Source organism: Narcine bancroftii, chromosome 14, assembly GCF_036971445.1.
Source record: "Narcine bancroftii isolate sNarBan1 chromosome 14, sNarBan1.hap1, whole genome shotgun sequence".
Taxonomy (NCBI): domain Eukaryota; kingdom Metazoa; phylum Chordata; class Chondrichthyes; order Torpediniformes; family Narcinidae; genus Narcine; species Narcine bancroftii.
Genome location: NC_091482.1, coordinates 34,401,666 through 34,427,375, shown reverse-complemented (window position 1 = coordinate 34,427,375; position 25,710 = coordinate 34,401,666). Strand labels below are relative to the sequence as shown.

The following is a 25,710-nucleotide window of genomic DNA, read 5'->3' as shown; positions in this document are numbered from 1 at the left end:
TTGAGAAACTGCAGCTGATTTGCAAAATTATAAGCATAACGTTATCAACCTAGATAGCAGAAACTGGAAACAGAAGTTAAGTATTTTTGGACTTCCTGAAGATATTGAAGCTTTTGACTTGATTTTTTTTTAAACAGACTAAAGAGTTTTCTAAAGAGTGTTGAGTAAACCTCCAATTTTTGATCGGGCACATCATGCTTCTGAAGTCAAAACCTCCACCTGAAGTTAAACCTCGACCTATTATTCTCTGCCTTCATTATTTTCAAAGAAAGGAAGCTATAATCAGAGAGCCTCATAGACGAGGTATGCTGAAATTTTGTGTTGCAGAAGATTACTGGCCTGAAGTCTTGGCAGAGAAATTAAATTTAAAGATGTCTGAACTCTATGAAAAAAAAAACAACTTCGCCATTCTCTGCTTCCCTGCATGTCTAAAGATTTTCCCGAAGAATGGTCCCCCTTAATGGTTTATGACTCCAGATCAAGCAGAAGATGTCTTCTTCTTCTTCTTCTGGCTATCCATTCCATAGGATGATATTGGTTCCATTCAGTCAGTTTGTGGGGTTTGATATGAGGATACACCACTCCCCAGAAAGGAACTGCATGTGTGTGAATGGATTTAGGGAGTAGGAATTGCATAGATCCAGACCCACCTTCTTGACATTGCCTCCCAGATCTAGCTGCCTGGTGAGGACCAAGATGGGGAGTTTGGTGTGCATGTGTGGTAGTCGGCTGAGGGGAGGGTTCATAATCGGTGTCGGAAGCTCCAGTGTGCTGAGGAAGGAGGGAAGGAGAGGGAACATCAATGAGCCTGAAGTCCCACTCCTGCTTAGGCGGCCCTCTCTTTAATGATGCTGAGACAAGGGATTCTTCCGACCTCTTGCGGCTGGGAGACAGTGGCATGCAGTTTGAGAGGGAGAGTTGGAGAGAAAATTCAATAGGGGAAGGTTAAAAAAAAAGGAAAGAAAGAGAGGAAGGAGTTACCCAAAATGAGGACACTTGTTGTTCTAATTTCATGTAGAGTTCAATTCTGGCGGTTTTTTCAGACAAATTCCACTGAAGGAATGTTCAATCTGGTATTATGGGATGCACTTAAAGCATTTTATGAGGACAAATAATTTCTTATTCTGCTGGACTTAATAAATGTACCAAAGTGAACTGACATAACTTGCTAATAGAATAAAGGGGATTGGCAGATTATATTCTATGACCTTTATAAGGAAAGAGTAGAATTTCAAACTCCTTATTAACTTACCCCCATTGTGAATGAACTACTTAAACTTAAATCTCAATTTTATGTGCATGGAGAGAAATCAGGTAAGCAGTTAGCTGTTCAGCTGAGGCAGCTGGAGCTAAAAGACAAATTACAAAGATACATAGAAGGATGGAAACTTTTGATCATGCTGAATATGGTTCACGAATTTTATTCAGATCTATACAAATCTGAATTTCCTCATAATTTTATTTTAATGGATAAATTTTTGCAAAGGTTGATTATTTCTAAAATAAAATCAAAAATAAGATCAAAACTTGTTGGAAGCTCCAATTTCAGAGTCAGAAGTTTCCCAAGCTGTATCTTCTCTTCAATTTGGCAAGGCCACAGGTCCGGATGGCTTTACAGTAGATTTTTAAAAATCATTTACTTACTCCTCAACTATGTAAAGTATTTGAAAATTCTGTTTTCTCCTGGACCTTACTGCAACCTTTTATGAAGCTTCAATTTCATTGCTTCCTATAAAAGGTAAACATCTGACTGAATGTACTTCCTCTTGGTCAATTTCTTTGTTGAATATAGATTTTAAGGTTTTTGCTAAGATTCTAGCTGGGAGGTTGGAAAATATTCTTCCCTCTGTTATATCTAAAGATCAGACTGGATTTATCAAAAGTCGCTATTCACATTTTAACATTCGTAGATTAATGATTATTACTTATTCCCCTTCGGACACAATTCCAGAATGTGTAGCTTCTCTAGATGCAGAAATGGCTTTTGAGAGTGGTGTGGAACTATTTATTTGAAGCATTAAGGAGATATTAATTTTGGCATGGGCTTTAAATCATGAATTAAATTGATCTACTGTATTCCCTTAGCTATGGTAGTTACTAATAATAACAAATTCTCCTCATTTAGGTTGTTTAGGGGAACTAGAAAGGGATATCCCCTTTAACCCTTTGATATTTGTTCTAGCTTAAGGGCAATAGCCCTTTATGGCTCTCATGAGGTTTAAGGGAGTATCAAAGAGAGAGAGTAACTCAAAAGATTTCTTTGTATGCAGATGACTTATTAGTTTATATTTCAGATCCAGAAAGATCTATCCCAGTTATGTTATCTGTGTTTCATTAATTCAACTCTTTCTCTGGATATAAATTAAACCTTCATAAGAGTATTTTCTTTCTGAATATGCAAGTCCCTATCTACACTCACGTTCTATTAAAAATTGTTAGAGATAATCTCACATACTTAGGGGTTAAAATTACAAAATGATTTAAAGATTTATACAAACTCACTTTTTCTCCTCTATTCAAGTATGTAAAATTGTCTTTTTCTAGACGCTCTCCTTTATCATTATCTTTAATAGGTCATATTAATGCAGTTAAAATGAAAATATTACCTTTTATATTTATTTCAAGCGATTCCAGTTTCCATCCCGAAATCTCTTTTTTTAAATAATATTGACTGAAGTTTCTTCCTTTATTTGGAAGAACAAAAACCCTAGAATTACTAAATTTCATGTACAAAAATTGAAAAAAAATTTACCTAATTTTACATTTTATTAGTGGGCTGCTAAAATTTGCAATCTAACTTTTTGGATTTTTTATTCTGATAAATTGGATCATAGAATTGAAATCTATACAGCAGTATTCAGTGGCCTCTTTATTGATGCTTCTCTTCCATTTATCTTTTCCAAGATCAATAAGAATATATCTATCCCATACATAGCAAATTTGTTTCCAATTTAGGATTTTAAAAAATTTTCATAAAACTTTCTCTTATCTAGTGCTATCTCTGATAATTACTTTTTTCAACCATCAATCTTTGTCTCTGGAAATCAAAGGTATTGCTTTTTTTTGCAAATTTAATTAAGGAAGGTTGTTCAATGCCTTTTGAGCAGCTGGCAAATAAATATGACTTACCAAATACTCATTTTTAAAAATATTTACAAATTCTTTCTTTCTTTGGCTTGGCTTTGCGGATGAAGATTTATGGAGGGGTATGTCCATGTCTGCTGCAGGCTCGTTGGTGACTTACAAGTCCGATGCGGGTCAGGCAGGCATGGTTGCAGCGGTTGCAAGGGAAAATTGGTTGGGGTTGGGGTTACGAATTAGAAATTTCTTAAATACCATATTACTGGATTTTCCATTTGTACATTCACCAGATTTAGATAATATTTTTCAATTAAATCCTTCTCAGAAAGGATTAAATGGAATTACCGGTATATATGATAGTGTAGCAGCCTGCAGCTGTAGTCGCAGGCCGACACAAAAAGATGCCGTTCGAACATGGCAACCGAGCAGGCTGCACGAGGTGTCAGCAGCCCATTCCCATAGGCTTCTGCGAAACAGGCTCTGCCAGCCAATCGCCAGCGACGGATCACAAAAGGGTCAATCGGCACCCAGGGCAGCATAAACCATACCCGTTGGCGACATTGCAGCAAAACAGGCTGATCCCACTAATCAGAGCCTGAAGAGGCATGGGTTATGCCCGTTGGTCACAAGGCAGCCAGGGTCTGCTTGTCCATATAAAAGGGAACAGCCAGCTCATTAAAACCAGTGTCAACTGCACTCCTTGTTCTGTGTGTCTTATTTCTGAGCTATAATCTTGAGACAACCCACAATAGATTATTAAAATTACGCCTACAATAAGATTAAAAAGGCTTGGGAACTGGAACTTGCAAGACCCTTACCTGAAGATCTATGGGACAAGATTTTTAAACTGGTGAACACATCTTCTGTATGCGCCAGACATTCATTAATCCAAATCAACGTGGTGCATCACGTTCACATATCCAAAGATAAATTGGCTAGTAATTTTTCTAATATTAACCCTATTTGTGACAGATGCAAATCTGAAATTGCCTCATTGACACATATGTTTTGGTCTTGTTCATCCGTAGAGAACTATTGGAAAGTAATTTTTAATATCTTTTCAGCTATACTCCAGGTGGAGCTACAACCCAATCCATTAACTGCTCTTTTCAGGGTTGTTAACCCAGACATAGAGTTTTTCTGTATCTATTCAATAGGATGGCCATCCTATTCAAATTGAAAGACTCTGGACCTCCCACAGTGCTTCAATGGTTTCCTCCTCATGTTATGTCTTGTCTAAGCCTAGAAAAAAATTAGATATGTATTTGCTTCAACGGTGAAACTTGAAGATATATAGCGACCTTTCATGTCTTATTTACATATGATGTAAATATTTCTAATGTGATTAGATGTATTTACTCTTCCAAATGAGATGTCATCTTACTTTTGATTGTTATTTACGGTAGCAACCAAAAACTACAAAATATATGTAACCCTCAGGATAAGCTGCTCCGATGTTTTTTGTTAGTTTTACTTTTTTTTATTAGAGTAGGTTAGGAGGAGGATTTTTATATAATACTTTTGATTTTTTTTAATTTTCACCCATTGCAGTAGAGGGGGAATCAAGTTTATACTGTATGAAGTTTTATCTTAATAATATACAGATACAATATTATATTTTCAGTTTTGTTCCCTTTTCTTCATTGTATTGTATTTCTTATAAAAACTAATACAAAAGATTAAAAAAGAAAGAAAACATCTTTAACTATATGTTTACAGTGTGTAATTTAAAATGGATTATGGCTCCTGTGGAAAACTCTGGGTTTGGGAAGTACTTCAAGGAGAATTTTTTAAAAATAACTACTTACCCTCCATTTTGTAAATTCACGCAGAGAATTTGGCCCAAACTTAACATTGGCAACTGCTGATTTCACAAAATTATTTCCAACTCTCCTTATCTCATCAGCAGTTGGTGACCCTGAGAACCGAGCTTTGTAATTTTTATTCCAATAAGCATTTACCTCAAAAGAAGAAAAGAAAAATTATGTAAAGATTTGAATGGCCAGTTATTTCCTTCAAACCCTCTCCACCGTTTCTTCTGGCATTACTAAAGCTAGAAATTATATTTCAGGAAATAAGAAATGAGAGCTTTTAAGAAGCCAGAACTATTACTTGTAGAAAGTTTTTAAAAATAATGAGAAATGGTAAAAGCATTTTAAAAAAGAAAGCCAACTAAAAAAGTGTCACTTACAAGTGTCCAATGTGATCTTAATACATTCCATACACAAATAATTTAAATCTACCAAATTATTTTCTAATATGTACGTAACTTCAGGCTGATCTTTTTCTCAAATCCAATTGCAGATGAGAACTCAAATAATCTATTCCCAAGTGCAAGCTGCAACACCACAGTGTTGGCTATGCACCATGAATGGAGTCTGCAATAGCAAGGCAGTGTCCCAACTCCAGCTAAAATATCTGCCCACTGAATCGTTTTCAGATTAACGGTGCAGGAACAAGAAGTCCAGTTAAGTGAATGGCAAAAACTATCTATTCAGAAAAAGCTTATGCATTTGATTTAATTAGTTAATTGTGTGTATTTTCGTCTACTTGACTATTTTTAAAAATCAAATTTTGTTAACTTTATTATTTTTACAGGTGCTGAATGTTTAGGAATATTTTTATATGTCAAAACATTAATAAGCAGTGAAGGCTTTGATAGGTGATGAGCCAGGGGCAGTCTCTCAATGGCTATCAGCCTCATTCTGTCACTGTAACCAGGTGGGCAGACAAGTTATCCTGCACTGGGCACGTCAATGAGATGGAAATAGTCTCCCTTTTAAAGATGGGCACAAAATTATATGATCCAGAACATCCACTTCCAGACCGATGGAAAGTCTGTTCCAATATTTCTTTCCTTGTGATATATTTTGTTATGATGACCATTTTTATATATTAGCTGATAAAAGCCAGGAAAATCTTCATACTTAAAATTAATCCAAAATTCATGACATTGGACTCACTTGACACTTTAGCTGTCGGCTGTTGACAAACCTCAGCTGATATGCATTCGATGTTATGTTACTGCCATTGAGTAGCCGGAGATTAGGCAATAAATAAATTAGCTTGTATGTGTCACAAATCTGAAAAGAAATGATCCAGATTGTAATATGATTTATGTTGAAAAGTGTAGACATAATTTATTTTTTGCTGCATTATCTTTGGACACTCAGTTACCAAAATCAGACTTCCAGTCTAATGAAAAAATGGACACATCAATTATCGACAAGTTCTAAATAAAAACACATACAAATATTCTGCCAAACAATGTATAATAAAAATATAAACAAACTTAAATCCTTAATTAAGTGGGCCAAGAAACTGGAAATTTGTAATGCAGTTTCTCTCCTGTGCTGTGCATTTCAAGTTGGTTTGAATTTGACTGGGAGTCACAACCCAACAACGTAGAAACCCTTATACAATTTATGAAAACAGAACTGAGCAGTTCCAAGCACTCTATAAGTAGGTAGCGTGTACAGCTGGTGATATCAGTCTTAATGTAACATGGATTTGTTGCCAATACTGTCAAAGAGAGCCACACAAATACATCAAAGATAGTGTTCCCAAACATTATTTTCTGTCTCCACTTAAGACTTATTTTTCCTACCTCCTCATGCCAATCCTCGCATTTAAAAAAAACTATGAATAATATTTATTTGTTTCTAAAAGGAAATAGAAGTATTAAGATGTACCCCAATACTTCCAAGTTCCATTCAAATCCATCTGCAAGGTTGCACTATGCTCTTAGCTGTTTCCTGCAGGCTTTCAGACTTGACAATGAACCAAATGCTCTGGAACAGCACACCTTTCCAGTTGAGTTTCAACACACTGACTCCTACAATTTCCCAAGTGACAGATCATATGTGCCGAATGACTCATCACATGTGCATCCTTTTCTCTATCTCTCCTGCACATGGAATGTCTGGAACTGGTGTTGGAAAAGGTAGATTGGTGATAAGATGTTTTTCTTTAATTCTGCTTCCCCATCAGTTGAGCATTGGGCAAGTTTAAGTTCTTGAGTATATGAACAGAAAATGGCAGATTAGTAGTGGCATACAGTGTGAGGAGGATGTGCAAAAGGGAATGAGCTTGCCACTGCCACTGGACATTTCATCGTAGCTATCCCTTATTTCATGCCCATAGACTTATAAATATTAAAAAAAAACAACAAAACAGATTCTACTAGAAATCTTAAATAAAACATAAAATGAAAGAAACACTCAGTAGGTTAGGAAGCATCTGTGAAAAAAGAAAGAGCATTATTTTATTTCAGGGCAAAAAATCTTTCTCAGAACAAAGAAAATGAGAAATAAGGTGGTTCTAGATTGCAGAGAAGCTACAGGGATGTTGGAATAGGATGAAAGAGTGAGGCCAGGACTACCATGGGGATAAGTTACAGAGGTCATCCAGTCAAGGATTTAATGGCAGCAATTAGAAAGAAAGTATAAAGAGAAGGGTTCAAAGTTATCAGACAATGAAAGTTAGAGAGCGAGAAAACAGATAATGGAAATACACTGAAACCTCGTAAGAATGCGAATTGTTAATCCGCAGAATCGCTTATAGCGCAGGTGTCTGTGGACCCCAAACTTTGCAAATAAGTTGATTAAAATGCCCCATGTGTGGGGCAGCCATGGAGAAATGGCGTCACCAGAGGTTTTTCTCTGACTCCAGCATCCCTTCGAGGCAGCGATTATGATGTCACATTGCACCAGGTGACTGAGCTCATGCTGCCCTTAAAGGGGCGCGCTGAATATGAATAAAAACAGTCGTTAACGACCCTCAACGTGGTGGCTGTGTTTCTCCCACTGCCCCCACCGCCACAGTGGTGACCCCGATGAGCCCAGACATATTTCTGGACTCAAAACACCATGGATTCAGCAGACGTTAACGCTGTCTCCATCAAGCTTCCCCCCTTTTGGACCCACCGACCGAGAACGTGGTTTGGGCAGGTGGAAGCACAATTTCAACTCCACGACATTTCCTCAGATTCCACCATGTCGTGAGCGCTCTGGACCAAGATACGACAGCGAGGATGGACGACATCATCCACCACCCCCCGGCTACGGGCAAGTACATCGCCCTGAAAGGCCTGCTGCTTGGAACTTTCGGGCTAACTCCCCAACAAAGGGTTTCCAGGCTCCTTCACCTAGATGGGCTTGGGGACCGTAGTCCATCGGCATTGATGGACAAAAGGCTGGCCCTGGCGGAAGACCAAAAGCCTTGTTTTCTCTTCCGCCAGATATTCCTGGAATAGATGTCAGAGGACATCCAGCTGCTCCTCACAGATGATGACTTCTCGAACCCGAGGAGAGCAGCAGCCCGTGCAAATACCCTCTGGTGCACGAAGAGGGAGAACGAGGCAGCCCTCAACCAGGAGGCCCGACCAGAAGCCAGCTGACCGCAGGCCGCTCCCAAGACCAAGCCAGAGGAGGGCCAGTCGACATGGTATTTCTACCACCAGTGCTAGGGAATGCAATCCCGTAAATGTCGCCAGCCCTGCGGGTTTCAGGAAAATGACCAGGCCAGCCGCCGTTGATGGCTGAGACGGCTAGCCACACAAACAGCCTCCTTCACATGACAGACAGATCCACCAGCCGCCGATTCCTGGTGGACACAGAGGCTGAGCTTTGCTTCCTTGCCCCGACAGCATTAGAGACTCGCACCTGATCTTGAGGTCCAACCCTGTGGGTAGCCATCATCAGGAAGGAGAAGTTCCACTGGAGGTTCATCACAGCCTACTGGTTGACATGAAGGGCAAAAGGCTGGTCAATGCCCGAACGTTCCACTCCACATGACTGGACACAGAAGAAGCCCACAGGCCCGAAATCGCCACGGTAGCCGCCGCCAGGGACGAGTTTGACAAGATCCTCCACGAATTCCCCACCACCTTAGAGCCACGGTTCAACACTGCCCTGCCCCAGAATGGGGTCTTCCACCACATCACCACACAGGGACCCCTGCTGCACGCTAGACCCAGACGGCTGCCCCCCGAGAAGCTCCAGCAGGCAAAGGAGGAGTTCTCCAGACTCCAGGAACTGGGAATCGTCTGGCGCTTGGACAGCGCCTGGGCATCACCGCTCCATATGGTCCTGAAATCACCCGGGAGCTGGAGACTGTGTGGGGACTACTGTCGGTTGAACGACAAAACCTCCCGACAGGTACCTGGTGCCCCACATACAGGACATCTCCGCCAACCTCCACGGCACATGGGTCTTCCCCAAAGTGGACCTCGTGCGGGGATACCATCAGATCCCGGTGGAACATAGGAAGTAGGAACAGGAGTAGGCCAAAAATGGCCCATCGAGCCTGCTCCGCCATTCAATAAGATCATGGCTGATCTAATTTATGACCTAACTCTGCCTACCCGTCTTCTCCCCATATCCCCTAATTCCTCTATCATGTAAAAATTTATCTAACCGAATTTTAAATATGTTTAATGAAGCAGCCTCAACCACTTCCCTGGATAGAGAATTCCGAACATTCACTACTCTCTGGGAAAAACTATTTTTCCTCACCTCTCTCCTAAATCTAGTCCCCCAAATCTTGAGACTGTGTCCTCTCATTTTAGTTTTCCCAGCCAGCTCAAAAAACCTTCCTACATCCTATCCATACCCTTCATAATTCTATGTTTCTATAAGATCTCCTTTCATTCTTCTGAACTCGAGCGAATACAATCCTAGACGATTTAATCTTTCATCACAAGTCAACCCCTTCATCCTCAGGATCAACCTAGTAAACCTCTTCTCAACCGTCTCCAAAGCCAGTATATCCTTCCTCAAATATGGAGACCAGAACTGGACATAGTACTCCAGGTGCGGTCTCACCAGTACCTTATACAGTTGCAACATTACCTCCCTACTCCTGAATTCAATTCCTCTAACGATGGCCAACATTCCATTTGCCTTCTTAATAACCTGCTGTACCTGAAATCCAACTTTTTGCGATTCATGCACAAGCACTCCCAAGTCCCTCTGCACAACAGCATGCTGTAGTTTTTCATCCTTTAAATAATATTCAGCTCTTTTATTTTTCTTCCCAAAGTGGATAACCTCACACTTACTAACATTGTACTCCATCTACCAGCTTAACTATATCCCTCTGCAGACTCTCCACATCCTCATTACAATTTGCTCTTCCACTCAATTTGGTGTCATCCGCAAACTTGGCTACACCACATTTTGTCCCCTACTCCAAGACATCAATGTAAATGATGAACAGTTGTGGGCCTAGCACCGACCCCTGTGGCACCCCACTTACCACTCTCTGCCAACCTGAAAAATTCCCACTTATCCCGACTCTCTGCCTCCTGTCAGACAACCAATTTTCGATCCATGCCAATATACTTCCCCAGACTCCACTTTCTTGTTCTTTTTCTTTCTTTGGCTTGGCTTCGCGGACGAAGATTTATGGAGGGGTATGTCCACGTCTGCTGCAGGCTCGTTGGTGACTGACAAGTCTGACGCGGGACAGGGAGGCACGGTTGCAGCGGTTGCAAGGGAAAATTGGATGGTTGGGGTTGGGTGTTGGGTTTTTCCTCCTTTGTCTTTTGTCAGTGAGGTAGGCTCTGCGGTCTTCTTCAAAGGAGGTTGCTGCCCGCTGAACTGTGAGGCGCCAAGATGCACGGTTGGAGGCGAGATCAGTCCACTGGCGTGGTCAATGTGGCAGGCACCAAGAGATTTCTTTAAGGAGTCCTTGTACCTCTTCTTTGGTGCACCTCTGTCTCGGTGGCCAGTGGAGAGCTCGCCATATAACACGATCTTGGGAAGGTGATGGTCCTCCATTCTGGAGACATGACCCACACAGCACAGTTGCGTCTTCAGCAGCATGGATTCGATGCTTGCGGACTCTGCCAGCTCGAGTACTTCGATGTTGGTGATGAAGTCATTCCAATGAATGTTGAGGATGGAGCGGAGACAGCGCTGATGGAAGCGTTCTAGGAGCCGTAGGTGATGCCGGTAGAGGACCCATGATTCGGAGCTGAACAGGAGTGTGGGTATGACAACGGCTCTGTACACGCTGATCTTTGTGTGTTTCTTCAGGTGGTTGTTTTTCCAGACTCTTTTGTGTAGTCTTCCAAAGGCTCTATTTGCCTTGGCGAGTCTGTTGTCTATCTCTTTGTCGATCCTTGCATCAGATGAAATGGTGCAGTCGAGGTAGGTAAACTGGTTGACCGTTTTGAGTTTTGTGTGCCCGTTGGAAATGTGGGGGGGCTGGTAGTCATGGTGGGGAGCTGGCTGATGGAGGACCTCAGTTTTCTTCAGGCTGACTTCCAGGCCAAACATTTTGGCAGTTTCCGCAAAACAGGACGTCATGCGCTGGAGAGCTGGCTCTGAATGGGCAACTAAAGCGGCATCGTCTGCAAAGAGTAGTTCACGGACAAGTTGCTCTTGTGTCTTGGTGTGAGCTTGCAGGCACCTCAGATTGAAGAGAATGCCATCCGTGCGGTACTGGATGTAAACAGCGTCTTCATTGTTGAGGTCTTTCATGGCTTGTTTCAGCATCATGCTGAAGAAGATAGTAAAGAACTTACTGATAAGTCTCTTGAGCGGCACCTTATCAAACGCTTTCTTGAAATCCAAATATACATCAACCTGTTCCCCACTATCCACTGCACCCATTATATCCTCAAAGAATCCTAACAAGTTTGTCAAACAAGATCTTCCCTTTCTAAAACCATGCTGCGTCTGCCTGATTGAACCCTTACGTTCCAAAAGTTTCACTATTTCATCTTTAATGACGGCTTCAAGCATTTTTCCAACTACAGACGTCAAGCTAATTGGCCGATAATTTCCTGTCTTCTGCCTACATCCCTTCTTAAAAAGTGGCGTGACATTTGCTGTCTTCCAGTCTGCCGGGACCTGCCCAGAATCCAAGGAATTTTGGTATATGACCACCAATGAATCAACTATAACTTCTGCTATTTCCTTCAGAACCCTTGGATGTATATCATCGGGACCAGGTGATTTATCTGGCTTTAGTCCCATTAGTTTTTCCATCACTACTTCCTTTGTAACAACTATTTTATCAAGGCCCTCCACAATATTCGCATCCTTAACTCCACACTTGGCCATGCTGGACATGTCTTCCACTGTGAAGACTTACACAATGTTGTATTAGATCCTGATATATTTTTTTTAGGGAATATGCAATCATTAATTGATTTAGGATTAAATGATTATCAGATTTCTTTTATCTATTTAGCTTTAGCAGTGGCCAAGAAATGTATAGCGTCTACTTGGAAAGATAGAAATATATTAACTTTGGATAGGTGGTATTTAGAGATGAAGTCTTGTTTAATTATGGAAAGGATATCTTTTTCAATTCAAGATAAGATGTCTTTTAAAAGTTGAAGTGGACTCCATTTGTTAAGTATATGCAATTAAGTTTGATTTAAGTATGTTCCTAGATGTGATATTTTAGATCTGATAAATCTTTTTTTAAATTATTTTTATTTGTCATATTTTTCTTTTTCTTTGTGTGTGTTTTTTTAAATACATAATATTATTAATTTTACTAATTCTTCACTCTTTATTTTGGGGGAGGGGAAGGGTGGGTTTTTTTATATATAGATTTTTTTTTAGTTCTTGTATATGTAGGGAGGGGTTAGGTTGAATTAAGTTAGGTTATTAATGTTGTATTGTAATTATATTATTTTATTTTATATTTTTTCTTTAAATGTAATTTTTCTTTTTATTCCTGTGATAAAATCTTTAAATAAAGTTTTAAAAAAAAAGAAGACTTACACAAAATATTTGTTCAATGCCTCAGCCATTTCCTCGTTTTTTGCTACCAGTTTTTCTTTCCCATCCTCCAAGGGTCCTGTGTTAACTCTGACCACCCTCTTCCGTTTTATATATTTATAAAAATTTTTGCTTTCTGTTTTTATATTTTGTGCCAATTTACTTTCATAATCCTTTTTCCCATTTCTTATTACCCGCTTTGTAACCCCTTGTTGTCTCTTAAAGTTATCCCAAGCTGCTCCTTGCAGCTTTGTACACCTGCGCCTTCAATTTTATACTCTCCTTTATTTCCTTTGTTAACCACAGTTGATTCTTCCCTCCCTTGCTGCCCTTTTTCCTGATCGGAATATATTTTTGTTGAGCATTACAAAATATTTCTTTGAAAATCTTCCACTGTTTCCTCAACTGTTTCATCAATTAGCCTGTGCTCCTAGTCCACTCTGCCCAATTCCTCCCTCATCCTATGGTAGTCACCCCTGTTTAAGCACATTATATTAGTTTTAGATCTAACTATTTCCCTTTCCATCTGAATGAGAAATTCAATCACACTTTGATCACTATTTTCCAGATGGTCTCTATTACATCATTTACTCTACCTATCTCATTGCACAACACTCGATCCAGGAGAGCATTTTCTCTTGTTGGTTCCTTAACATGCTGCTCAAGAAAGCTATCGCAGATGCATTCTATGAAGTCCTGTTCCAGACTCCCACGACCAACTTGATTTTCCCAATCTATGTGGAAGTTAAAGTCCCCCATGACTACTGCCGTATCATTATTACATGCCTCACTTATCTCCATAACATGGATGCGCTTGTTTTCTTTCATTGAAATTGTTAGTTATAGATAGCAGATCCTTCAAAAACTGGTAATATTTGGTTTTGATTATCCATGGGTACTCTGACATATATGTATCTGTTCCACGACTCAGCTGTAATACGGTACGAAATCTTGGACCCCATCTACTGTGTTCTAACAAGGTTTTACTGCACAGGGATGTGGCATATACCCAGCAGGCAGGCTATGCTACTAGATGGAGAAAAACTCACCCAATGTCATAATGAATGACACAGCAAAAATGGCTAGTTACTGCACATATAGAAAAAGCAAGTTAACTGAAGCACTAGAATTCAATATTATAATGTGCACATGCCGTTTCTTAAGCTTTCACTTGGCATTTTTACAGCAGTGCAGGAGGCCACAGATAGGTCAGTGGGATGGAGAATTAGAATGGCAAGTAAAAGGCAGCTCTGCTTTGCCCCTATTGACTGAATATACGGACTACTCCTTTTAATTGATCCAATGTACAGAGACCATAACATAAACAATGAATGCAGTACACCAGATTGAAAGAGGTGCTTTGTCTGAAAGGACAGCTTAAGTCGCTTATGCAAGAAGGGATGCAGTTGCATCAGAAGACATAATCTAAATTCCACCATGGGGCCCAGGGATGCAGTTGAATAGGAAGACGTTATCTAATTTTGGCATCTTGGCGCCTCAGTTCGGCGGGCAGCAACCTCCTTTGAAGAAGACCGCAGAGCCCACTTCACTAACAAAAGACAAAGGAGGAAAAACCCAACACCCAACCCCAACCAACCAATTTTCCCCTGCAACCGCTGCAACCGTGCCTGCCTGTCCCGCATCGGACTTGTCAGTCACCAACGAGCCTGCAGCAGACGTGGTCATACCCCTCCATAAATCTTCCTCCGCGAAGCCAAGCCAAAGAATCTAATTTACACTAGAGGCCCAGGATGCATATGAATTAGTAGACATTATCTAATTTCCACCATGAGGCTCAGAGATGCAGTTGTCTTTTGTTGGTCGCAGACTGTCAGGAGACCTTGAAGATAATTAAATCATTTGTTCAAAGAGATAAGATCTGAAGTAAACAACTTTTGGGTAATATAAGCCATGGTCCCACTGCTGAAGTTTGAGACTCTCCAAGAGGAGGCAACATCTCTCAGCAAGAAGAAGAACTTCAAGAGTCCAGCTAAAGTCCCGGTCGAGGGAGGTGGAGAAGCTGCTACCGTCGCCCCAACAACCTACTACAAGTGTGCAGTCATTGCCTCGCTTTGGCAGTTGGGACCAGTCCAGGCATTGATAAGTATAATTGGGAAGGGCTTGCATATTGTCGTGTGAATTCAGCTTTAGATTTAGTAATAAAGACTTGTATAAACTGAACTGCTCTCGGTGTGTGTGTGTCTATTTTCTTTCGGTAGCTCAAATACTGTGACCAATCTAAAACAAACAAAGTGAGAGGTTCAAGTTTACCCAGGACAATTGGCGCACCGAGCAGGGTTGGTCTCAAAATGTTTCGCCGAAAGAAAGAGGTGAGCCCTGAGCAGTTCTTGATTCCTGGATGGACTTCCAAAGACGATGGGTTTGGCATGTTCGCCAATACCCTGTCTTTATTGGGACCACTCCTCAGTTGGGATGAGAAGTTAGATCCATCAAGTGCGCTTCTGGGAGAGCGGGTTGCCACTCTCCTTCGAGAAAGTAAATTTCTTGTTAAAAAGGGGACGCTGACAGACGATTTTAGGCTGCTGCCCACAGCCTTACACCACTCCGTTCAGCGTGAAAGAGAATCAGTTCAGCGAGAAGTAGAATCTCAGCGTAAGAGAGAGCAACTAGAGGAGGAGCTAGAAGCCCTGTGACCACCCTGTTCCATGATCAGTGAGATTGTTTGCACCTGTCAGGACCGAGCCAAAGAATGGGAGGATAAGCATGTCCAAACGATCTGCCGTAATATTAAACTCTGGCAGCAGCTCTGTGCAGATAAAGGCATGGAATAGAACCCGATCCACATCATATTCGTGCCATGATAAGGAATGGCAACGATCCTGGTGTAATTGATGAATGGGACGGGAATATCTGGAATGATGACCATGGTAATAATGCAGATACTCCTCAGCATGTGCCTAACATACTGCCCTCTCCACCTGCTGTTCACGCCCGCCCCATAAAGCAGCAGACTTCCCAAACAGACGGAAGGGGGCGGATGATGTAAGGGTAGAGATTGAAGGGTTAGATACCCCGATCTCCCAAGCGGACCCAGGGGAAAATACCCAATCCCCTGCTTATGCTCTATGGCCTACCCCCTCTACGGGATGGCCTAGGCCTCTTCCCATCCACTGGGCAAAGGACCCTGTAGGCCAAAGTGGGAGCAGAGATCGAGCAGTCTATAAAAGAGCTGGCTACCATTGGAGATCAAATTAGGCAAAAGGCAGGAGAAACTCTGGCAGCCTGGTTCCTGCGTGTTTGGGAGCAAGGAGGGGGTAATGTATATTTAACCCCTGAGGAATTGTTGAGATTAGGAACATTGACTTCTGATATCCGGGTCACTGCTGAGCTGCGGTGTAGAGGGAGAGAGATGGATTACTTACTTGCCACTCAAGGGGATGCCCTGCTACGAGTATACCCATCACCAGTAGATTGGAATTTACATTTGCAGAGCAATTGGGGCACCCCAGAGGAGGGTATAGCAATAATTCGTCAGCAGGCCCTGGCCTATCCCTTGTATGCAGGGAGTTTGAAGCTGTGGGTACATGGGGGGAGCCCTGATGAAGAGATATTCACAGCCGGAATGCATACCGATTGGTTCATTCTGCCCAACCCACTGTACGGGGACTGGTTTTGTCCGTAACTAGTCCGCTAATTGGGCACCCTGTGTCTGAGGCGGTACAAGCCTTATTTGGGCTTAGAGAATTAGAGTTGGGAAGTAAAATCCACTCATGTGCAACCCAGGTTAAATCAGACAAGCAGGATGAAAAGGGAGGGGCTGCTGCTAATAACGGAGCGACAATAAAGGACCTTTTTCTAACCTTGTTAAAGTTAGGCGTACCTAAAAGTGATATTGATGGGAAACCTACTGCGGTCCTTTATGCCCTTTATAAGAGAAAAGCAGGGGAACATCATCCCCAGCTGTTGAGTCCTCCAGGCCCAGTTGTGCCTTCCGCTCCCACTGCTGCTCCTATCGAGCTGGCTTCTCTTGCTCCAGTTATCCGTGATGAGATACAACAAATGGTTAAAAAGGCTCTTATGGACAATAGTGGCATGTGGGCCTGGAAGCCCCCAAACCCTACTAAAGCATGCGGGTGTGGGCAGGGCCCCCGTGTCTACTTAATTGAGATACAGAGGATACACGGGGACCCATGGCCCTACATACCGTTAACAGTCCATTGGGGTGGGGGTAATGACCGCCAATATTTGGCTTTGGTCAATACCGGTGCAGAGCTCTCGGTGATTCCGGGTAACCCTGACCTCTGGACTGGACCGACCTTCCGAATAGAGGGGATGGGAGGAGCGATCACCCTGGCGAAGGAAATAAAAGTCCGCGCCATGGTGGGTGATGGCCCTTCCCCTATATAGTTACATGCCCTGGTGGCTGCCACTGACAAGTGTATCCTGGGTATTAATATGTTGGCCGGTACAGCCCTTAATACTAGCCAAGGGGTATTTGCATTTGAAATTCGGACTATTACAAAAAGACTAGTGGTGGGTCAGGCTAAGTGGGATCCTGTGATGGTGCCTCCCCCGCCCCCCCCCCCCCCGAAACCAGTATGCATTCCACAATATCGCCTCCCTGGGGGGCAGGAAGAGATTACTGCAACCATCGATGCTCTGCAAGAAGAAGGGGTAGTGAGGCCCGCAACGTCGCACTTTAATAGCCCTGTTTGGCCGGTCCAGAAGCCGGATGGCTCCCGGAGAATGACAGTTGACTATCATTTTTTGAACAAACATGCCCCACCACTTGCTTCGGCAGTTCCGGACATTGTTACCCTTATTGAAAACATTGCTACTGGGAACTCAGGAACATGGTTTGCTGTCATTGATCTCGCTAACACCTTCTTCAGTATTCTTATAGCTGAGGTCTCACAGGATCAGTTCGCCTTTACCTGGAAGGGGCGTCAGTATACCTTCACCCGCCTCCCTCAGGGCTATGTACACTCTCCCACTATTTGCCACAGCCTAATTGCCTGTGATTTGGAGACAGTGCCAGTATCGCCTTCCCTCTCAATTCACCATTATATTGATGATATGATGATCCAATGGGCCACGGAAGAGATGGTACAGGAGGGTATGGAGAGTGTCCAAAATACCCTGATGCAAAAAGGGTGGGCCATTAACCCCGCCAAGGTACAGGGCCTGTTCCAGACAGTTATCTTCCTTGGAATTCAGTGGCATGCTGGAGAACAGGTGGTTCCCGATAAAGTTCGCAATAAGATTGCAGTCTTGGCCACTCCTACTAACAAAAAAGAGACCCAGCGTTTCCTGGGGTTATTGGGATACTGGCGACGCCATTTTCCACATTTGGCATTGCTTTTTCATCCTCTATATAAAGTTACCCAAAAGAAAACAGACTTTGTCTGGGGTGATGATCAGGAAAGGGCATCCAATCCATCAAGCAGGATATTCTTCAGGCCCTGCCCATTGCTCCCCACATCCCAGATACCCCCTACGAACTACAGGTCTCCGTTACTGATAATGTGGCATCCTGGAGCCTCTGGCAGAAACAAGAGTGCCGCCGAGTCCCGCTGGGATTCTGGTCACATACCATGCCCGAGGCTGCCACTCGTTATTCTGTTATTGGGCCCTGCAGGAGACTGAAAGAATGACAGGTGATGCAGATGTTCAATTGCGACCTGCACTTCCAATAATGAACTGGGTGCTGGCTAATGACGCTAATCTAAAGATCGGGTGAGCTCAGCAGTCTTCTATTGTTAAATGGAAGTGGTATAATCAGAGACATGCAACGAGAGGGCCTGAAGGGGTGGGCCGCAAACACAAACAGGAGGCTGATCTTCCGTCTCGTCATGAGGATGTTGAACCCGCCTTGCCCCCTCCCCTACCCCCTTCACAAGTTCAGTGGGGTAAACCATATGATTCGCTCACTCCAGCAGAACAAGAGGATGCCGAGTTTACTGATGGTAGCAGCCGGTGGGTGAAAGGAAAGCAGAAGTGGAAGGTGGTGGCTAACCATCCCAGGTCAGGAACTCACTTATTGGAGGAGGGGGATGGAGGCTCCAGTCAGTATGCTTAGTTGAAGGCAGTCACTTTACCACTAGACCCCCATGATCACCCTCTTCGCTTGTTTACTGATTCCTGGGCTGTGGCTAATGGACTAGTGGTATGGATGCCTGATTGACAAAAGAATGACTGGCTGGTACATGACCGCCCAGTATGGGGCAAACAGTTGTGGCAGCTGTTGTGGGATGCTTCATATATCACGTTGATGCCCATACCAATGTGACAACTAACATGGCACAACATAATCAGCTTGCAGATCAGCTTGCCTCTATCAGCCGCGCCGATGCCGTCCCCCTGGCTCGATGGGCACATGAACAGAGTGGCCATTTGGGGGAGAAGGGATCAGCTATGTGGGCCAGTACACATGCTTTACCTATCCATCAGGATGATGTCCGCAAGGTCGTGCGTAAATGCCCAGCATGTCAGCTTGTGAAGTCCCGCACCGTTCCACCTGGTCCGCATGCCCAAATAAAATGTGGTGCTCGCTCAGCTGCGGTCTAGCAAACTGATTACATAGGACCCATGCCAAACTGTATGGGTAAACGTTACGTCCTATTAATGGTTGACACCTTTCCGGGCCTGGTTTTTGCTTTTCCCACCAAGACAGCTGACCAAGCTAGCACTATCCAAGGTCTAAACCATTTAATTTAATCTCCAGAGGAGATTCAGTCTGATAATGGCTTGCACTTCTCCGGGAAGGCAATCTGTGATTGGGCAACTGATAACGGTATCTTATGGGTTCACCATATTCCTTATTACCCGCAGGCTGCCGGGTTAGTTGAACGAATGAATGGCTTACTGAAGGAACAAATTCGTTTGTTAACACCACTGGGGACCCTGAAGGGGTGATGCCATGTGCTGCAGCATGCAGTCGACAATTTGAATCATCGCCCTTTGAAAGGAGGTACACCTTTCCACCGACTTCTTCACGCTTCTGAACTATAGCCTATTCCAGAGGAAAAACAGTCATTGCCCCCATTCCCGAGCTAGAGAATGCCAGACAAAAGGTATGGGTGGCACCACCAGGTAGTGGCCCTCCTGTAAAAGGGGAAATAGTGACACCTGCCCAGGATAACACTCGGTGGGTAGCTATTGAGGGACAGGATGATTTAGTTTGTTGAAATACTGAACGTTTACGGAATCGTGAGTGACATATGTCAGGCTTCTCTGTTCCAGGTCTTCCGTCTTGCACTCCTGCTGATGTGGCTTAACCGCTGCTTTGATGCCAGCAATTGGATTTGTAATGTCGAGGACATTCCGAGGGAGTTGCCCGTGGGGGACACGGCCCGATGTATCCACTAATGTATCTGATATTGTTCAACATGTTTCAAAATCTGTTCGTGAGCTTCAGAGTCTGGGTATTGTGGCCCACAAGGATAGTTTGAGTCTTGATTGGAATCCTTTTTCATGGTTAGCTGGTACATTTGGGGGATTGGGCCACAATATTCTCCGTTGGTTGCTCACATTATTGCTTATTTTTGTGTTTACTATAGTTTTAGTTTCTCTTTTTCGCTCCTTCTCTACTCAAATGCTTGTTAGGTCTCGTAAGTGACAGGATGCGACCAAGGGGTGGAATGTAATGGAGGATTTAGACCAGCTTATGCAAGAAGGGATGCAGTTGCATCAGAAGACGTAATCCTAAATTCCACCATGGGGCCCAGGGATGCAGTTGAATCAGTAGACATTATCTAATTTACTCTATGAGGCCCAGGATGCATATGAATTAGTAGACACATCAAAATTCTTCCATGGGGCCCAAGGATGCATATGAATCAGTAGACATTATCTAATTTCCACCACGAGCCCAGAGATGCAGTTGACTTTTGTTGGTTGCAGACTGTCAGGAGACCTTGAAGATAATTAAATCATTTGTTCAAAGAGATAAGATCTGAATAAACAACTTTTGGGTAATATAAGCCATGGTCCCACTGCTGAAGTTTGAGACTCTCCAAGAGGTGGCAACATCTCTCAGCAAGAAGAACTTCAAGCTAATGTCCCGGTCGAGGGAGGTGGAGAAGCTGCTACTGGTGCCATGACAACCTACTACAAGTGTGCAGTCATTGCCTCGCTTTAGCAGTTGGGACCAGTCCAGGCTATGATAAGTATAATAATGATAAGTATAATTGGGAAGGGCTTGCATATTGTAGTGTGAATTCAGCTTTAGATTTAGTAATAAAGACTTGAATAAACTGAACTGCTCTCAGTGTGTGTGTGTGTGTGTGTGTGTGTGTGTGTGTGTGTGTGTGTGTGTGTGTGTGTGTGTGTGTGTGTGTGTGTGTGTGTGTGTCTTATTTTCTTTCAGTAGCTCAAACACTGTGACCAATCTAAAATGAACAAAGTGAGAACAAGTTTACCCAGGACAATTGGCGATAAATCCTCCATTACAGTCGCTGGAAGGGAAGTCATGAAATTATAGAAATGAAGACCAGGTATAGCAGCGCCTGTTGTAAGGTGCCAGAAGGAAAGGAATGGTTGGAAAATTTAGAAGAGCAGACCTGGGAACCATGAAAGAAACAGTCTCCTTCGGATCCTACTCAGTTTCCTGTGTTCATTTAGCAAATTTCTTTCTTAGTTCTCTCCTACTGACTACATAAAAAACATATTTTATCCAGAGAGGGCCACGTGGCCCCCATTGAGAATGGCTGATCTAGGCCATGTCTTCAGGGGTTAATTCTAAATAATTAAACTGAACTACTTTCCTTCACTTGCAAAAAACCACATGCTACTATTTTCTGACTCTTGATGACCTGGGAAGAGCAGGCTGGTAAATGTTACAATAAACAGAACTTTTATATTTTTCCAATGCTGTTACATAGGTTTAAACATAGACTACTTCCCTGAGTAAACCTAAACAAGGTCAATAATGTCTGCTTTGATGACTTCAGCTTTTACTTTTGCTAAATAATGTAGTTTCATTCACTTACCGTTAGCTGCAAGTTATCTTCACAATTGACATCTTCAAGTTTCTCGAATTGGCTAAACGATGTAATCTGCTCCAAATCATTATTGGCACAGTTTAGATATTTTAGACTGGCAAGACCCAGATTATCTGGAATTTCTGTTAACAGATTTCCAGATACATTTAGTTCTTCCAACTCCAATAGCTGAGAAAATAGTTCTCGATCCAAATCATTCGTTTTCAAATTTAAGTTAGATAGACTGAATGAAAAAAGGAAAAAAGGAAATTAGATTACATTTTTTTTTAAATTGCAAGTCTGTACATTTATTGCAATATCAATATTACATTGGACAGGCAGTTCCCAGATTGATTTGGTCCAGTACACCAGAGTTACATTATAATGTACAAAGCAATTTATTCTTCACAATGCAGTTATCAGGTTGATGCACTTATAACATCATGCAAACATAACTCAAAGAAGAAAGTCAACCTAGATTCACATGTACCACAATTTCCTTTCTTGCTTTTAACAGAGTGAAACAACGATTATGTTACTGGTTAATTAACCAAGAGACCTACAAGAATGATCCAAAGAAGTTCGTTCATATTATGCTAAACCAGTCTGATAATTTGGATACAATTAAATAAATATGGAAATAACAAGCTAAAATTAGTAAAGGCATTCATGAATTCACAAGATTGCTAAAAAGTTCATCTGAATATGGTAGTAACTGTCCATCTACGACTGCAGCCCCACAATAATGCAGTTGATTAATTGCCCTCTGAAGTGGGTTATCAAAACCCCAAATAAACCTGTGATAACAACAAAACTAACATGAAACTGGGAAACAAAAGAATTGTCATCTGAGCTGATCTAGCAAAGGCTTACACTGGAGACCTGTACAAAAATTGACAGACATCCTAACTGCATCCACCACACCCCTCCCCACTGTGCCTCTAACATGAGTATTCCAGGCATGTGATACTAGGATCGACAAACAAAAATGACACAGAATCATTGAAAGAGAAATACTATAAAGGTGTGAAAAGGTATTGGAGGTCAACATTAGGTCAGCTATCTTATTTCATGCTACAGCAAGCTTGTAGGGGCTAACCTTCTGCTTTTGATGCGTCAGTTAGTTAAATATTAAAACAAAGAACTGAAAATCTAAAAACATCAAATAGTGGAAATCATAAATAAAAACAGGAAATAAATTCAGAGGGTGACATCTTTGGCAAAAGTAACAGTTATATTTCAGGTTGAACGCAACAGATGACCATAAGGGAGAAAAAAGGTTGATATTAGCGATAAGTGATGGTTAAGTGCCTTGTCAACTGCATCAGGGGAAATTCACGGTTAGGCAAATGGGGTGCCTGTATGGAAAATCTCAACATGTGGCGGAGAGGAGGATTTGTGTGAAGAGTCTCAGATTGAAGAAGAATGAGACATGACTTAATAGTGGTCTACAAGATTATAGCCCCTTTTATACTGCAAAGCCGCAGTATTCCTGTAGATATGGCCCACCTTAGGAAGCTGGTTTGCGTGTTCACACAGAGCAGAAAAAAGCCAGCTCCATGAGTCTTTTCACACTGCAAGCTGGCTTCCCGAAGCAAAAGAGGAGGGACGTGTATCACAGCAGTGTTGGCATCTAGTGTGACATTCTGTTGAGAAAAGAATCAGATTTGGTGGGTCTGGACACAAGGGTTGGCAATCACACATAGCTTTTATTAACACACAATTATAGAAGAGCATGGAAAAATGTTAACTGGAATAAAGCACGTATGTGCAGTTTATCAAGGAATGTGGGAAAATGTTACGGAATATATGACTGGCTGCCAGAAGCACGTTGAAGTGGGAGTGTTCCAGAGCATAGTTTATAAATAGTTGACTATTTCTATAGATTTTAGCAATTTTCATAGACATTCAAACCTAAAAAATACAATTGTTATGGGTGCCGAGAATGAGGTTACAGAATGGTTTTGCATTACAGCAACTGCAGCTATCTGCCAACAAATACATGCCAGCGTATTAAGTGTCCATAAATGTTCCATTGTTGATATAATAATCAAATTATAATCTGAATTAATTCACGAGATATGCTTTTCATGCCAACTTCAATTACAAGGGCAGACTTAGGCTAATTGTATTCAACACCCCTTTAGCACACTTTTATAAGACCATAAGATATAGGAGCAGTAATTGTGTACTGTTTAACATTTTCCCACATTCTTTTTTAAATTGTGCACTTGTGTATTTTATTCCCATTAACATTTTCCCAAATTTTTGTGTGTTAATAAAAACTTGTGTGATTGCAAACCCTCCTGTACAGACCCACTGAATCGGATTCACACGTAAGTGGTGTGGAGCTGACATTCGCACACTACTGCTCTACTCGCTACTGACTGAACCTTTTCTGGTCCCAATTTTTGACGTCTTGCCATTCTGACCTGGCAACATGAGTCGACCGTTTTAGATAGGTCTCACATCGATACGCTCCACTGCCGTGAGTATCCCCCTTGGAGGATCAAAGACAGGCAAGTCTGGACCACCCAATCCATCTTCAATTTTTTTTTTTACAGAGGTTGAAGGCAGATAAGAGCCGGCTTTACAGTTCTTTGTAAAAGGGGTTTATGAGAGGAATAGATAGGGTAGAAGTTCAGCACGTTTTTCCCAGAGCGAGAGTAGCAAACATCAGAAAACATCCTACAAGGTACAGGGAGGAAAGTTAGAGAGATGACAGGCTTAAGTGTTTGTTTTTACACAGAGAGTGGTGGGTGCCTTGAATGCATTGCCAGGGATAGTGGTGGTGATATAATAGGGACATTTAAAAGACTCTAAGACAGGCATATAGATGCAAGAAAATAGAGGGTTATGGATGTGAGGTAGGGAAAGTTTATTTTGTAGAGTAGGAAAAAGTCAAAGATGGACCATGTACAAGTGAATGCAAGGTGACAATAAAAGTAATGAAATGTTCAAGTTCTATATGAGTGCAGGAACCAGCAGCAGAAAAAGAAGTTGAGGTTGGAGGCCCTAGAAGTTCTGAAGCAAGGATTGTTCCACATATCCCATAAAGAGACAAAGGAAGCTGACTTTCTTCTGGAAAACTGGATTCTCTCTGCCATTGCTAATGGAACTCTCACACACATTTTCTCTATTTCCTGCACATATGTTTTCATCATCCTTCTTCTCCAGAAAGAATTGATAGAATTCCCTTGGACTTCACCTTTTATCCCAACACCTTCCATATCTAACGTGAATATCCTTTGCTATTTTCATCACGTCCAAGAGTGACCCAACACCAGTAGCACCTCCCCTTGCCTACATTTATGCATTCCACACATCCCTTCCATGCACTTTCCCTGGTATTTCCCTGCAACCTACAGGCAATTTCAGTTCCTTAATCTCCTCCCTCACCACCATTCAGGGACTTCCAGATGAAGCAGAGATTCAACCTGTGCCTCCTTCAACCTAACCTACTGCATTCAGTGCTCATGATGTGATCTCCTCTACAATGGAGAAACTAAGCATAAACTAAGCACCACCTTTCACCTCACTAACTTGTGTTCAATGGGTCATGTTTTATAATTTCAGCCACCTTCAGTGAGATTCCACCACCAAGACAATTTTCCTCTCTCATCTTTCAGTTTTCCAAATGGCCAGCACCCATCCACTCTTCCATTTCATCAACCACATTTTCCTTTCAATCACAGGAGAAGGAATACCTGTTCCTATACTTGCAAACCCAAATGTGCTGGAGACTCAACAGGGTCCATAGGAACCAACATTTTGCATCTGAGCCATTTGCCAAGGTATGAAGGTGGATTTTGGTGGGAGGATGGAACAAAAGAAAAGCTGAGAAATGATAGGTGCAATGATAGGTCTCTGAATGGAGAGGGAAGGGAAGGGGAGAGGGACTGGAGGAAAGGAGACAAAGCGAAGGGAGAGAGAGAGAGAGAGAGAGA

The 25,710-nt window shown here is 42.2% G+C and overlaps 1 protein-coding gene across 1 annotated transcript in view; it reads right to left on the bottom strand.

Annotated features, from left to right (window-relative positions):
• The window catches only part of lrwd1 (leucine-rich repeats and WD repeat domain containing 1), a 77,470-nt gene extending 52,302 nt beyond the window's left edge, over positions 1-25,168 (bottom strand). The window contains exons 1-5 of the mRNA XM_069910541.1: positions 25,130-25,168; positions 23,273-23,409; positions 21,773-22,007; positions 6,045-6,164; positions 4,890-5,042 (exon numbers count right to left, since the gene is read on the bottom strand). Coding sequence (XP_069766642.1) covers positions 4,890-5,042; positions 6,045-6,164; positions 21,773-22,007; positions 23,273-23,409; positions 25,130-25,168 — 684 coding nt within the window. The remainder of the gene's footprint in view (positions 1-4,889; positions 5,043-6,044; positions 6,165-21,772; positions 22,008-23,272; positions 23,410-25,129) is intronic.
• Positions 25,169-25,710: the final 542 nt, after the last annotated feature.